A 15696-nucleotide genomic window follows, 5' to 3' on the forward strand; every position below is an offset into this window, starting at 1 on the left:
TGTGGCGACCGGACGCGTTCGGTCGCTACCTGACCGCCACGTGTCCAATTTCAAACTAGTCATTGCCTCCAACGGCTCTCTGACATGTCCGATCGGACTCGCTGTTTGAAACGACCGAACGCTGAGCCGCAGCGTCCGGTCATGTCCAGAGACCTCTTAGGGCTGACCGGACATGTCTGGTCACTCCGGATCGGACGCAGGAGACACAGCGTCCAGTCGAGTCTAGAGAGCTCCCAGAGCTGCTCTGGGTCGACCGGACACATCCGGTCACTCTAGACCAGACGCTCCCAGCGTCCGATCAACTGTTACGCTGAAACCCAACTAGCTGGTTCATACCGAACACATCCGGTATGGTGACCGGACGCGATCTGTCGCTTTCACTTAGTCGCTCACCACGGGTCCAAATATCATACGTGTCCGGTCACTTCTGTCTGACAACCCAAAGTCTAGATAGAATACCGGACACGTCTGGTAGCCACAACAGACGCGTCCGGTCACTCTGTGACTAGCGCAACTAACTCCTTTTCTTCACCAACTTCTTCTCCTTTTCAAATGTGCCAACACCACCAAGTGTACACCACCATGTGTATGTGTGTTATCATATTCACAAATATTTTCCAAAGGATTAGCCACTCTACTTGCCATGCCACTCAATCCTAGTGACGATGCAAAGTTAGATCACTCGAGTGGCACTAGATGACCGATATGTAAACAAGTTTGCCCCTCTTGATAGTATGGCCATCTATCCTAAATTCGGTCATCAACTTCTCTACACACCTATGACCGGTTGAAAGGTCCTAATGGCTAGAGGGGGGTGAATAGCCTATTTAAAAATTTCTACAACAACACTTAACAAACCGGTTAGACAATTATGAGGCGAAGCGAGTGTTGCGCTAGCCTACTAAAAATGCAAGCCACCTACCACAATTCTAGTTATGTAGTTTCTATCCACACAATAACTATGTCACTACACTAAGTTAGCGTGCTCTCAAAGGCTAACTAAAGAGTCACACTAACTAAACTAACAAGCTCTCACAACTAGCTACACTAAAGAGCTTGACAACTAGTTTGCAGTAATGTAAAGAGAGCAAACAATTTGTTTATACCGCCGTGTCGAAGAAGGAGCCAATCAATCATAAGAATGAATATCAATGAAGATCAATCACCTCGAAATCAAATGATGAACACAATGATTTTTTTACCGAGGTTCACTTGCTTGCCAGCAAGCTAGTCCTCGTTGTGGCGATTCACTCACTTGGAGGTTCACAAGCTAATTGGCATCACACGCCAAACCCTCAATAGGGTGCCGCACAACCAACACAAGATGAGGATCACACAAGACATGAGCAATCCACTAGAGTACATTTTGGCTCTCCATCGGGGAAAGGTCAAGAACCCCTCACAATCACCACAATCGAAGCCGGAGACAATCACCAACCTCCGCTCGATGATCCTCGCTGCTCCAAGCTATCTAGGTGGCGGCAACCACCAAGAGTAACAAGCGAATCCCACAGTGAAACACGAACACCAAGTGCCTCTAGATGCAATCACTTAAGCAATGCACTTGGATTCTCTCCCAATCTCACAAAGATGATGAATCAATGATGGAGATGAGTGGGAGGGCTTTGGCTAAGCTCACAAGGTTGCTATGTCAATGCAAATGGCTAAGAGGATGAGCTTGAGCTGACCATGGGGCTTAAATAGAAGCCCCCACGAAATAGAGTCATTGTACCCCTTCATTGGGCACAACGCGGGGTGATCGGACGCTCCGGTCATATTGATTGGACAATGGACCTCAGCGTCCGGTCATGCAATCCGAGCCACATGTCCCCTCTCTTCAAATGATGAGCACCCGATCACAATGGTCAAGTGATGACCGGACGCTGCAGCCCAAAGTGACCGGACGCTGAACCTCAGCGTCTGGTTGTTTCCAGTAAGCATCTAGAAATGATTTTTCACGACCGGATGCGTCTGGTCATGCTCGACCGGACACACCCAGCGTCCGGTCACTCGGCGACTCCTCTGTGCGCGACCATGTCAGTATGACCGGACGCAGCCAACTAGCATCTAGTTGTTTTAGTGCCAGCGTCCGGTCGACGACCGACGCTGCGCTTCTTCTGCTGCTACTGACCAGACGCACCGGTCCTTCAGAGACCAGCGTCCGGTCACTTACAGTGACCTCCATTTTTTCTGTCTAGGGTGCCGGTGGCACCATCAGACTGTCCGCACTCTACAGGAGGACATTCTACCGGTGAAGTTCCTAACCCTTGCTCAAATGTGCCAACCACCAAGTGTATCATCTTTTGCACATGTGTTAGCATATTTTCACAAACATTTTTCAAGGGTGTTAGCACTCCACTAGATCCTAAATGAATATGCAATGAGTTAGAGCATCTAGTGGCACTTTGATAACCGCATTCCGATATGAGTTTCACCCCTCTTAATAGTACGGCTATCGAACCTAAATATAATCACACTCTCTATGTGTCTTTATCACCAAAACAAAATAGCTCCTACCATTTATACCTTTGCCTTGAGCCTTTTATTTTTCTCTTTCTTCTTTTCAAGTCCAAGCACTTGATCATCACCATGGCATCACCATCATCATGTCATGATCTTCAATTGCTTCACCACTTGGAATGTGCTACCTATCTCATGATCACTTGATAAACTAGGTTAGTACTTAGGGTTTCATCAATTCACCAAAACCAAACTAGAGCTTTCAATCTCCCCCTTTTTGGTAATTGATGACATCCTTTTCACAAAGATATGAATTGAAATTCAATTGAATCCATGTTGCTTACCCAAGCATATTTACCATGTGTAAAAGGATATGGACAAGTTTCATGAACCCCAAATGGTAGCAATTGCTCCCCCTACATATGTGCTAAGAGTTTGGATTGTAACTTGCACATATGCTTAGATAGGAAATATAGGAGACAATGTCTACCAAATGATGCTAAGGTATAAAAGATGGACCTTTGAAGCGTGATACCAATCGGAGTGCACCAATATACCATCCTTAGCACCATGGTTAGCTCGATACCACTTGGAAACACTTGGAAATGAAATCACTATATAACCTATGCATGCTAGATTTTCATTTCATCATTCAAGCCGATAACTAGCATACACCACACAAGCATGAATATTGAAATTTAAAACTTGTGCCATGCAAGCAAACATGTGAAATGCACATTCAAATGCACCATACAAGTTCATGAGCTTGCTCCCCCTACTTGTGTGCTCAAAATTTTAATTGATCCCTTTCCTTTGTCATATTTCTCCCCTTATGTCAGGTTCTCCCCCTATCACTTGTATCTTTATTTCTCTCCCCTTTGTGTTGTCTTTTCACTATCTTTGTGCACTATTTCTCCCCCTTTGTCATCAATGACCACAAAGGTTCAAAATGTAGATAGATTGAGATTATGAATGTCAATCAATGGGGTAAGGATCATTTTCCCAAATTTGGTCTAATCTAGATCATTTGCCAAAGATATTTAACTTCGTTTGATCCAAGGGCAAGCTTCTTCACACCTCCAAATAAGGGTTATCTTGTACCATGTTGAGTTAAACACTTAGAGCTCATTTTCTAGATCAAATACTAGGTTTACAAGCCCACAAACATGTCATATGCTACCACTAGATCAAAGTAAGCATAGAAGCAATAGTGGTACCATATAATCATCAACTTCATTTGATTTTCATGAATGAGCCTATTTAATGTGAGAGATGACTAGATGCACTAAACATGTCCTTAGCAAGGATATATGCCATGCCAATCAACTTTTACCTTAGATTGCTCGAAGGAGAGGCATGTCATATAAATGAGGGGTGCATCAACACATATTTGAGAAATCCAATATGTTCAACTCATTCCTTAGCTTGCAAAACCTTTTCTCATCCAATGGCTTGGTGAATATATCGGCAAGTTGATCTTCGGTGCCTACACTCTCAATGCAAATATCCCCTTTTTGTTGGTGATCTCTTATGAAATGGTGGCGGACATCAATGTGCTTTGTTCTTGCATGTTGAACCGGATTGTTGGTCAACTTGATTGCACTCTCATTGTCACATAGCAATGGCACTTTCTTGAACTTGATTCCAAAATCACTCAAAGTGGCCTTCATCCAAAGTACTTGTGCACAACAACTACCGGCGGATATGTATTCGGCTTCGGCGGTTGATAATGCAACACTATTTTGCTTCTTTGATGACCATGAAACAAGTGATCTTCCCAACAATTGACATGTGCCTCGAGGTGCTCTTCCTTTCAACCTTGCATCCCGCATAATCCGAGTCGGAGTAACCAACTAGCTCAAACTTTGCTCCTTTGGGATACCACAAACCAACATTTGGTGTATGCTTCAAGTACCTCAATATTCTCTTTGTAGCCTTCAAATGACTTTCTCTTGGTGAGGCTTGAAATCTTGCACACATGCATACACTAAACATGACATCCGGCCTTGATGCGGTCACATAGAGTAGGCTTCCAATCATAGACCAATACAATTTTTGATCCACCATATTTCCACTTGCATCACTATCCAAGTTGCCATTTGTTCCCATTGGTGTGCTAATGGCTTTACTATCACTCATGCCAAACTTCTTGATCATGTCCTTGATATACTTGCCTTGACTCACAAATGTACCATTCTTCAATTGCTTGATTTGAAGACCAAGGAAGTAACTCAACTCTTCCAATCATGGACATCTCAAACTCATTAGCCATCATCTTTCCAAACTCATCACAAAAGTCTTGATTGGTTGATCCAAATATGATGTCATCAACATAGATTTGCAATAAATAAGTCTTTTCCAATCTTCTTGATGAAAAGAGTGGTGTCAACCTTGCCCATCATGAAACCCTTTAGAGAGTAGGAAGTCCCTCAATCTCTCATACCATGCTCTAGGTGCTTGCTTCAAGCCATACAATGCCTTCTTCAACTTGTACACATGGTCGGGCTTCTTGTCATCTTCAAAACTAGGGAGGTTGCTCAACATATACTTCTTCATTGATGTAACCATTGAGAAATGCACTCTTAACATCCATTTGATAGAGCTTGATGTTGTGGGCACAAGCATAGGCTAGCAAGATTCTAATTGCTTCCAATCTAGCAACCGGGGCATATGTTTCTCCAAAGTCAAGACCTTCAACTTGTGTATAGCCTTGTGCTACCAATCTTGCTTTGTTCCTTACTACTATCCCATCTTGATCTTGCTTGTTTCTAAAGACCCATTTGGTTCCAATCACATTGTGTCCCTTTGGTCTCTCTACTAATTCCCATACTTGATTTCTTGTGAAGTTATTCAATTCTTCATGCATAGCATTCACCCAATCAACATCCTTCAATGCTTCATCTATCTTCTTTGGTTCAATGGATGACACAAATGAGAAATGCTCACAAAATGAAGCCAATCTTGATCTAGTTTGCACACCTCTTAGAAATATCACCAATGATAGTGTCCAATGGATGATCCCTTGCAATATTGGTTGGTTGGAGGATTGGAACTTGATTGCTTGCACTTGCTTGATCATTGGGTTGAGATGATGTACTAGCCACTTGATCTTGTTCATTATCATGAGAGCCACTTGTACTAACTTGATTTGTATCATCTTGCACATTTGAGTTAGAGAGCACTTGCACTTGATCATCTTCATCATCATTCACTTGCCTAGGCCTCAATTCACCAACATCCATGTTCTTCATGGCATTTGAAAGTTGAATGCCTCTAACATCTTCCAAGTTCTCATTCTCTACTTGTGAACCCTTGGTTTCATCAAATTCAACATCATGAACTTCCTCAAGAGTACCACTATCCAAATTCCAAACTCTATATGCTTTGCTTGTAGTGAATAACCAAGTAGGAATCCTTCATCACATTTCTTGTCAAACTTGCCCAATCTAGTGCCTTTCTTCAAGATATAGCATTTGCAACCAAAGACCCAAAAATATGCAATGTTGGGCTTTCTACCATTCAAGAGCTCATATGGTGTCTTCTCTTTCAATGGGTGACAATAGAGGCGGTTGCTACAATAGCAAGCCATGTTGATAGCTTCGGCCCAAAAAGATTGACTCACATTGTACTCACTAAGCATAGACCTTGCCATATCAATGAGTGTTCTATTCTTTCCTCTCAACAAGGCCATTTGATTGTGGAGTGTACTTGGCCGAGAATTGATGTCTAATTCCAAATTCATCACACAACTCATCAATTCTAGTGTTCTTGAACTCACTACCATTGTCACTTCTAACTCTCTTGATGGTTGTTTCAAACTCATTGTGAATGCCCTTGACAAATGATTTGAATGTTGCAAACACATCACTTTTGTCCACTAGAAAGAATACCCATGTGTATCTAGTGTAATCATCCACTATCACAAAGCCATATTTGTTACCACCAGATGCTAGTGTATTGTGTTGGCCCAAACAAATCCATGTGCAATAACTCAAATGCTTTACTAGTGCTCATCATGCTTTTCTTAGGATGGGTGTTTCCAACTTGTTTTCCGGCTTGACAAGAGCTACAAAGCTTATCCTTTTCAAACACAACATCTTTCAAGCCTCTAACCAAGTCATGCTTAACCAATCTATTCAATTGTTTCATTCCAACATGACCAAGCCTTCTATGCCATAACCAACCCATGCTAGACTTAGTGAACAAGCATGTAGATAATCTAGCTTCACTAGCATTGAAATCAACCAAGTATAGATTCTCATATCTAAAGCCTTTGAAGATCAAGTTAGAGCCATCTACACTTATGATCTCTACATCATCTACCCCAAATATGCATTTGAATCCAAGATCACACAATTGAGCCACAGGATAGCAAATTGAAGTTCAAGCTCTCTACTAGCAACACATTGGATATGCTCATGTCATTGGATATTGCAATCTTACCAAGCCCTTTGACCTTGCCTTTGCCATTATCACCAAATGTGATACTATCATAACCATCATTGCCATTGGTGTTGATTGAGTTGAACATTCTTGCATCACCGGTCATGTGTTGAGTGCACCCACTATCAAGAACCCAATGCCTTCCTCCGGCTTTGTAATTGACCTACAAAAGAAGATCAATTCTTTTTAGGTACCCAAACTTGCTTGGGTCCTTGAAGGTTAGTTACTAAGCTCTTTGGTACCCAAATGGCTTTCTTCTTTGAGCCCATCCATGGTTTACCAATGAACTTAGCCTTCACACCATTTGTACCCTTAGTAAGCACATAGAAAGAATTAATCTTAATTGAGGATACATTAGCATTTTTGCTCTTGTTCTTGCACTCATGCTCTTTATGACCAACTTGCTTGCAACTAGTGCAAAACCGACCATTGTTCTTCACAAAACTAGTCTTGTGAGGAGCAAAGGCTGCCTTGCCTTTCTTGGGGGTATAGCCCAATCCCTCTTTGTAGAGAGAAGCTCTTTGGCTACCCAAGCACATAAGCAAGCGGTCCTCACCACCATAGGCCTTAGCTAAGGTGTGAGTGAGCTTATTGACCTCCTTCTTGAGGTTCTCATTCTCAACCATTAGTGAGGCATCACAAGTGAAGACCATCACTACTAGATGAGGTGGAAGTAGAAGTACTACAAGAAGGGTTAGTGGGAGCAACAATGATAGGCATAGATAATGATTCATCAATTATATCACAAGTTAAGCCTATATTGCAAGTTTCAACATGCTTCTTTTTATTTTGCTCATCAAGCAAAGAGGAATGAGCTTTTTCAAGCTTTTGTGAGCCTTGCCAAGCTTCTCATGGGCTTCCTCTAGCCTCTCATGAGTTGCTTTGAGCTCATCAAGGGCTTGCTTAAGGGCTTTTACCTCCTTATTCAAGCTCTTGCATTCCCTTCTCTTAATGTCAAAGTGTTCTTTAGCATCTTCTAGCATGTCATATAATTCATCTTTAGTAGGTTCATCATCATCACTATCACTATCATTTTCATTATCATGTTCATCATCACTTCCATCATCACAAGTTTGTACCTTAGTGGCCTTAGCCATGAAGCATGATGGAGTGTCGAAGAGAGAAGGCTTCTCATTGATAGCAATGCTTGCAAGTGCCTTCTTCTTGGTGGTCTTGTCATCATCACTATCATCATCATCACTTGAGGAAGCATCACTATCCCAAGTGACCACATATGAACCACCCTTCTTCTTCTTGAAGGTCATCTTGTCCTTCTTCTCTTTCTTTTCCTTCTTGTCCTTCTTAGTTCTTCTTGTTGTCATCATCATTGTCGCTATTGTATGGACATTGAGCAACAAGATGATCTTTGCTTCCACATTTGAAGCACCTTCTTGACTCTTCCTTGTTCTTGGATGAAGATTTCTTTCTTCTAGCATGGTACCCTTTCTTCATCATGAACTTGCCAAATTTCTTGACAAAGAGAGCCATCTTCTCATCATCATCATCATCTCCATGAGCCATCATCTTCACTTGATGTATCTTGCTTTGCCTTGCCCTTGGATGATGTGGCCTTGAATGCCACACTCTTCTTCTTCTCATCTTCTTCTTTCTTCTCTTCTTTTCTTCCTTCTCATCATCATCTCTATATGTATCATCGGTCATTATATCTCCCAACACTTGGTTTGGTGTCATGGTGTCCAAACCACTCCTCACTAGAATAGTGACCAATGTGCCAAATCTTGAAGGTAAGCATCTCAAGAACTTGTGGGAGAAGTCCTTGTCCTTCACCTCTTCTCCAAGTGCTTTGAGATCATTGACAAGCACTTGAAGCCTATGGAACATCTCCGGCACACTCTCATCCTCCTTCATCTTGAAGCTTGCAAACTTCTCTTTGAGAATGTATGCCTTTGCACCCTTCATGGCTTGAGTGCCCTCAAATGATTCTTCCAACTTCTTCCAAGCCTCATGAGCCATCTCAATATTCTTGATTTGCTCAAATGTTCTCTCATCAATTGCATCATGAATGGCACTTAGAGCAATGTCATTGTTTTGGAGAAGCACTTCTTCGGCCGCGGTGGGATTCTCTGGATCACCAATCTCAATTTTGGTTTCTACCACCTTCCACACTTTCTATTGATTGACTTGATATGTGTGGTCATCTTTGATTTCCAATACAGATAATTTGTGCCATCAAATTGGGGTGGCTTCTTGGTGTTGTTGATTTGAGCCATTTTTACACCGAAGGTTGTTAAGCCTCAAATCATGGTGACCTCGGCTCGATACCACTTGAAAGGTCCTAATGGCTAGAGGGGGGTGAATAGCCTATTAAAAATTTCTACAACAACACTTAACAAACCGGTTAGACAATTATGAGGCGAAGCAGAGTGTTGCGCTAGCCTACTAAAAATGCAAGCCACCTACCACAATTCTAGTTTATATAGTTTCTATCCACACAATAGCTATGTCACTACACTAAGTTAGTGTGCTCTCAAAAGGCTAACTAAAGAGTCACACTAACCAAACTAACAAGCTCTCACAACTAGCTACACTAAAGAGCTTGACAACTAGTTTGCGGTAATGTAAAGAGAGTGAGCAATTAGTTTATACCACCGTGTCGAGGAAGGAGCCAATCAATCACAAGAATGAATACAATGAAGACCAATCACCTCGGAATCAAATGATGAACACAATGATTTTTTACCGAGGTTCACTTGCTTGCCGGCAAGCTACTCCTCGTTGTGGCGATTCACTCACTTGGAGGTTCACGAGCTAATTGGCATCACACGCCAAACCCTCAATAGGGTGCCGCACAACCAACACAAGATGAGGATCACACAAGCCACGAGCAATCCACTAGAGTACCTTTTGGCTCTCCATCGGGGAAAGGTCAAGAACCCCTCACAATCACCACGATCGGAGCCAGAGACAATCACCACCTCCGCTCGACTGATCCTCGCTGCTCCAAGCCATCTAGGTGGCGGCAACCACCAAGAGTAACAAGCGAATCCCATAGCGAAACACGAACACCAAGTGCCTCTAGATGCAAACACTCAAGCAATGCACTTGGATTCTCTCCCAATCTCACAAAGATGATGAATCAATGATGGAGATGAGTGGGAGGGCTTTGGCTAAGCTCACAAGGTTGCTATGTTAATGCAAATGGCCAAGAGGATGAGCTTGAGCTGGCCATGGGGCTTAAATAGAAGCCCCCACGAAATAGAGTCGTTGTACCCCTTCATTGGGCACAACGCGGGGTGATCGGACGCTCCGGTCATATTGACCGGACACTGGACCTCAGCGTCCGGTCATGCGATCCGTGCCATATGTCCTCTCTCTTCAAATGATGAGCACCCGATCTCAATGGTCAAGTGATGACCGGACGCAGCAGCCAAAGTGATCGGACGCTGGACCTCAGCGTCCGGTCGTTTCCAGTAAGCATCTAGAAACAATTTTTTATGACCGGACGCGTCCGGTCAATGCTCGACCGGACACACCCAGCGTTCGATCACTCGGTGACTCCTCTGTGCGCGACCATGTCAGTGTGACCGGACACAGCCAGCCAGCGTCCGGTCATTTCAGCGCCAGCGTCCTGGTCGATGACCGACGCTAGCGCTTCTTCTGCTGCTACTGACCGGACACGCTGGTCCTTCAGAGACCAGCGTCCGGTCACTTACAGTGACCTCCATCTTTTCTGTCTAGGGTGCCTGGTGGCACCGTCGGACTGTCCGCACTCTACGGGCGGACACTCCACGGTGAAGTTCCTAACCCTTGCTCAAATGTGCCAACCACCAAGTGTATCACCTTTTGCACATGTGTTAGCATATTTTCACAAACATTTTTCAAGGGTGTTAGCACTCCACTAGATCCTAAATGCATATGCAATGAGTTAGAGCATCTAGTGGCACTTTGATAACCGCATTTCGATACGAGTTTCACCCCTCTTAATAGTACGGCTATCGAACCTAAATGTGATCACACTCTCTAAGTGTCTTGATCACCAAAACAAAATAGCTCCTACCATTTATACCTTTGCCTTGAGCCTTTTGTTTTCTCTTTCTTCTTTTCAAGTCCAAGCACTTGATCATCACCATGGCATCACCATCATCATGTCATGATCTTCAATTGCTTCACCACTTGGAATAGTGCTACCTATCTCATGATCACTTGATAAACTAGGTTAGCACTTAGGGTTTCATCAATTCACCAAAACCAAACTAGAGCTTTCAATCTTCCCCTTTTTGGTAATTGATGACAACCCTTTCACAAAGATATGAATTGAAATTCAATGGAATCCATATTGCTTGCCCAAGCATATTTACCATGTGTAAAAGGATATGGACAAGTTTCATGAACCCCAAATGGTAGCAATTGCTCCCCCTACATATGTGCTAAGAGTTTGGATTGTAAGCTTGCACATATGCTTAGATAGGAAATATAGGAGACAATGTCTACCAAATGATGCTAAGGTATAAAAGATGGACCTTTGAAGCGTGATACCAATCGGAGTGCACCAATATACCATCCTTAGCACCATGGTTAGCTCGATACCACTTGGAAACACTTGGAAATGAAATCACTAGATAACCTATGCATGCTAGATTTGCAACATCTCTAAGCCATTTTCACCTTCATGGCATATGTTGCTCACACACATATTCCTATGGACTAATCACCTGTGTATCTCACATAAACACAATTAGTCCACCTAGGTTATCACTTAATTACCAAAACCACACAAGGACCTTTCACCATCAGAGTCCTCCCGCTCAGAAAAACCTCCGAAGGAGTTTTCTACTCCTCCGCAGGCTCGGGGGCTACTGTCGGGGACCAATACTAGAGTACCCGAAGAGGATGAGCTAATGACCATCAACATTGACTGATCCAAGCATCAAGAGCGCGACTACAGCTCCAACCGAGCCCCCGACGTGCAAGCTTCGCTTCTTCTGGTCTCTAGATCTGCGTTCCGCCTTGCCCGACCCTTGGGTCTACGCTTCGCCTTACCCGGCCTCTGGGGGAGGACTCCGCCTCGCTCGACCCTTGGGTCTGCACTCTTCCTCGCTCGACCCCGAGGCCGTGGCTCTGTCTCGCCTGACCCTCGGGTTGCGCTCCGCCTCGCCCGGCCTCTAGGGGAGGACTCCGCCTCGCCCGACCCTTGGGTTTGCGCTCCGCCTCGCCCAGCCTCTGGGGGAGGACTCCGCCTCGCCCGACCCCGAGGCCGCGGGCTCCGTCTCGCCCGATGGAGACCCATACCGCCGCCAACCACTCCAGGTCCAAGCGTATGGGCTTGAGTCAAAGCTCTGACACCAGAAAAGAGACCGGCATGCCCCAATGTAACCCGTGGCCTTGACGGGCCATACCGGAGGATTCACATCAAGAACAGCATCGGGCGTACCGATACTGTTCTGCCTAACCCCCGTATGAACACTGACGGGCGCGTTAGTTCACCATGACGTTCGCCAAGACGGAGTGGAGCGCCATGACCGGCATATGACGCCTGCGCATGGCGCTCGTGACGGATAGGACCACGACGCGAAGCCATCCTTGTTGACATTTACAGGGTCGGCGCGACCCGCATGAAGGAGAAAAAGGACCCGACGATCCTGAAGGCCTTCGGCTCTCTCTCTCTCGTTCTTCTTTTTCCTCCGCTGTAACCCATGCTTTCCTTTGGCCTATAAAAAGGGAAGCAGGGCGTCCCATAAGGGGCATCGCAACACATCACATCGATTCAGGCTAGATCCGATCGAACCATCACGAACCCATCGAACCCCGAACACACGGCCGAGTAGCAACCGAGCTCTCTCAGCACCCATTCACTCCTTTCACCAGAGACTTAGGATATGTCCTTCTCTCGCCCGTTTGTAACCCCTACTACGAACTTTCAGTGCTAGTAACACGAGCAGCAGCAACGAACTGGACGTAGAGACATTCTGCCCGAACCAGTATAAACCTCATGTCCTCTAAGCACATCATCCGAATCAGACGCGCAATATTAAAAATTTACTTGTCAGTGGCAACTCGAAACACTAACACCCAGGTTCAGCTCAACCCTCATTTTTCTCGGATGTATCTTTTAGTACTTCTTAGTTCATGTGATATTTTCTTTTTTTCTTTTTTTACCGGTAGAATTATTGGTGTCTTGACATTGGAAGGGTGCTTATCGGATGTGGAATCGGGATTCTGTCATATGTGGTGATTCCAATAAGCAACTCCATGTTGTTTCTTTTTTTCATAACGAATTTAGTTTGAATTCTGTTGTATCTGAACAGGTTCCGGTCTATATATCACATATAACGCCAAAGAACCTTAGAGGAGGCTTTGCAACTGTAAACCAGGTTTTTTTCTGTACTCAAGGGAAAGTAGTACTGATTGTTCAGAGCATGCTTTATCTCAAGAGAAAGATAAAGACAAACGAAACTCATCCATTCATGCGGTTTATGATATGCTGTGGAGGCTCACTTGCATTTGTTCTTGGGACCTTTATCGCCTGGCGTACCTTGGCGATCGTTGGTAAATTATTTTGTTTCGTGTAAAGTAGTTTGTTTGGGTATTCCAATCTACAGTTCCTGTAAAATGAGAATACATTGTACTAGTTCACATGTATGAAGAATCTATATCGGGCCAATTTAGTTGACCATTATTTCAAAATATGCACATGTGAACTACCCTGTATGCATACTTTTATATGCATAAATGCTAGCTTTTCCCTTGTAGGAGTGGCACCATGTTTACTGCAGCTGGTTGGCCTTCTTTTGATTCCTGAGTCCCCCATATGGCTCGTAAGTTGCCTTATTTGAACTTTTAATACTTGTTTAAAGTTTAGTTTCACTTTGATTCACATTTGTAGTTGAAAGACCATTCTTAATATGTGATTTTTTTTACGGTGCTTGGGAATAATTAGGGCCGTTTATACCTCTTGATCTAATGGCTAAGAAGGCAGAGAAACCAAATGATAGGAACTTAAGTTGTGCACCGGAACTAAAATCCTTGGGCCAAAAACCTTTTTTTTTACTGATAATTAAATTATAAAGGGTGTAACTGTACTTTCATTTTATCTTTTCTTTTTTACAGAAAATACTTACATTCTACGTTAGCACGTTCCCGATCCTCGTTTTTAATTCGCCACTTGCACGAGGAAGCCTGGAAGGGGCTCGCCGGTGGCCTATCTCCTCGCGGCTTGCCCCCGCCCGCCAGGAACGAGATCCTCACGGGTCACTGCCACGGCTCTCGGCTTCTGCAGCTGCCATGGTCGCACCATCGTGGGAGAGGAACTTCCATTGGCACGTCGGCACACCTGCTGCCATGGCTGCTGCACCACGTTTGATGTGTTCTTGGGCGCCGCTCGGCGCTGCTGCGGGCGGGCACGGCTGCCGGTGACCGAAGATGGGGGCGCGGCCAGGCGCGTTTTCGAGGGAGCTGCAGTGTCCACGAGCGGCGTCTACGAGTGGGGACGGGACCGGGGGCAGGGGCAGGGGCGGACGGCGTCCACGAACGGGGGCAGGGGCGGACGGCGACGGGAGCAGGGGAAGGGGCGGACGGCGTCCACGACCGGGGGCGGGGGCGGACAGCGTCGACTTGCTGAGGCAGGGACGGGGACGGGAACGGACGTCTGGGAGAAGCCGTAGGGAGAGAAAAAAATTCCAATTGTTAAATTACTATACCAACCCTACGCCAAAAATAGAAAAGGATGGGTGGAACTGCTAGTTCCTCCAAGCACTGTAAAAAATCTCTCTTAATATAAGAGACAAGTTTTTGGTGGCATTGACAACCTTAAGAATTAAGACGATCATTTGAACATTACACAAGGATCATATGCAAAGGAACTTACTTTGGACATCAAGGAATTATTACATATAATTTTTTTAGCCAGCCCTAATTTAGAAGCAGGTATGATTACATTTGTGCAGAGACCTACCGAGAAAATGTAAATTTGGCTCCTCTAATGATCATTGTTGTTTGCTCTAAGCTCTGTATTCATTAGCACAAGAGTATAAGTTCTTTCCTTGGGATGAACTTTGATAGAAAAATGAAGTATTTCAGGCTAGGTTTGGACACCCAGGTGCATTTGTAGTAGCACTGCAGACACTAAGGGGACATGGAACTGATATCTCTGAGGAGGCCTCAGAAATAAAAGTATGGACAGGTCAAGAGTTAAAAACAATCCTTCTATTCTTTAACCATGTTCCCTTGTTAATTCTACAGTCTATATCCAGGTTTTCACAGAAAAACTTCAGCGCTTACCAAAGTCGAAGATGTTAGACCTGTTTCAAAAGGATTGCATTCGTGCTGTTACAGTGAGCAACTGAGCATCTTAAAAATTCTGCTGTTCTACATAGATTCTGTTGTTTTTCTAAAGTAGGGCTCCATGCTCAGGCTGGAGTTGGGCTTATGGCCCTTCAGCAGCTTGGGGGTGTAAATGGCATTCTCTTCTACGCCAGTGAAGTATTCGTTTCGGCCGGTAATGACATGAACAATGACAACTTTCTGCCTTAACTCACGTACACTCGTTCTGTTATCACAAACCGGGGTATACCGGGGCACTACACTAACATTAATGATATGAATCAGGTTTCTCGTCAGGAAACACAGGAACAATCGCCATGGCAGTAGTACAGGTTTCTTCATCAGGCCCCTATCCATACTTGTTACTGAATTCAGGCGTCTGGTTAGACTCTTGAATTTTCAGGTTCCAATGGTCGGACTAGGGGTGCTTCTGATGGACAAGGCTGGAAGGAGGCCACTTTTGATGGTAACAAAGTTATTATACTTGAAACTTGACAGTCAACAATGAATTAT

At 44.4% G+C, this 15696-nt stretch overlaps 1 protein-coding gene across 1 annotated transcript in view; it reads left to right on the forward strand.

Annotated features, from left to right (window-relative positions):
• LOC136454437 (sugar transporter ERD6-like 5) overlaps positions 1 to 15696 on the forward strand; it is a 37568-nt gene that overhangs the window by 21186 nt on the left and 686 nt on the right. Inside the window, exons 2-10 of the mRNA XM_066454863.1 lie at positions 13027 to 13092; positions 13170 to 13236; positions 13336 to 13410; positions 13615 to 13679; positions 14941 to 15033; positions 15114 to 15194; positions 15274 to 15358; positions 15469 to 15515; positions 15587 to 15649. Of these exons, the coding sequence (XP_066310960.1) occupies positions 13027 to 13092; positions 13170 to 13236; positions 13336 to 13410; positions 13615 to 13679; positions 14941 to 15033; positions 15114 to 15194; positions 15274 to 15358; positions 15469 to 15515; positions 15587 to 15649 (642 nt within the window). The remainder of the gene's footprint in view (positions 1 to 13026; positions 13093 to 13169; positions 13237 to 13335; positions 13411 to 13614; positions 13680 to 14940; positions 15034 to 15113; positions 15195 to 15273; positions 15359 to 15468; positions 15516 to 15586; positions 15650 to 15696) is intronic.

This window comes from Miscanthus floridulus, chromosome 5 (genome assembly GCF_019320115.1).
Source record: "Miscanthus floridulus cultivar M001 chromosome 5, ASM1932011v1, whole genome shotgun sequence".
NCBI classification, from domain to species: domain Eukaryota; kingdom Viridiplantae; phylum Streptophyta; class Magnoliopsida; order Poales; family Poaceae; genus Miscanthus; species Miscanthus floridulus.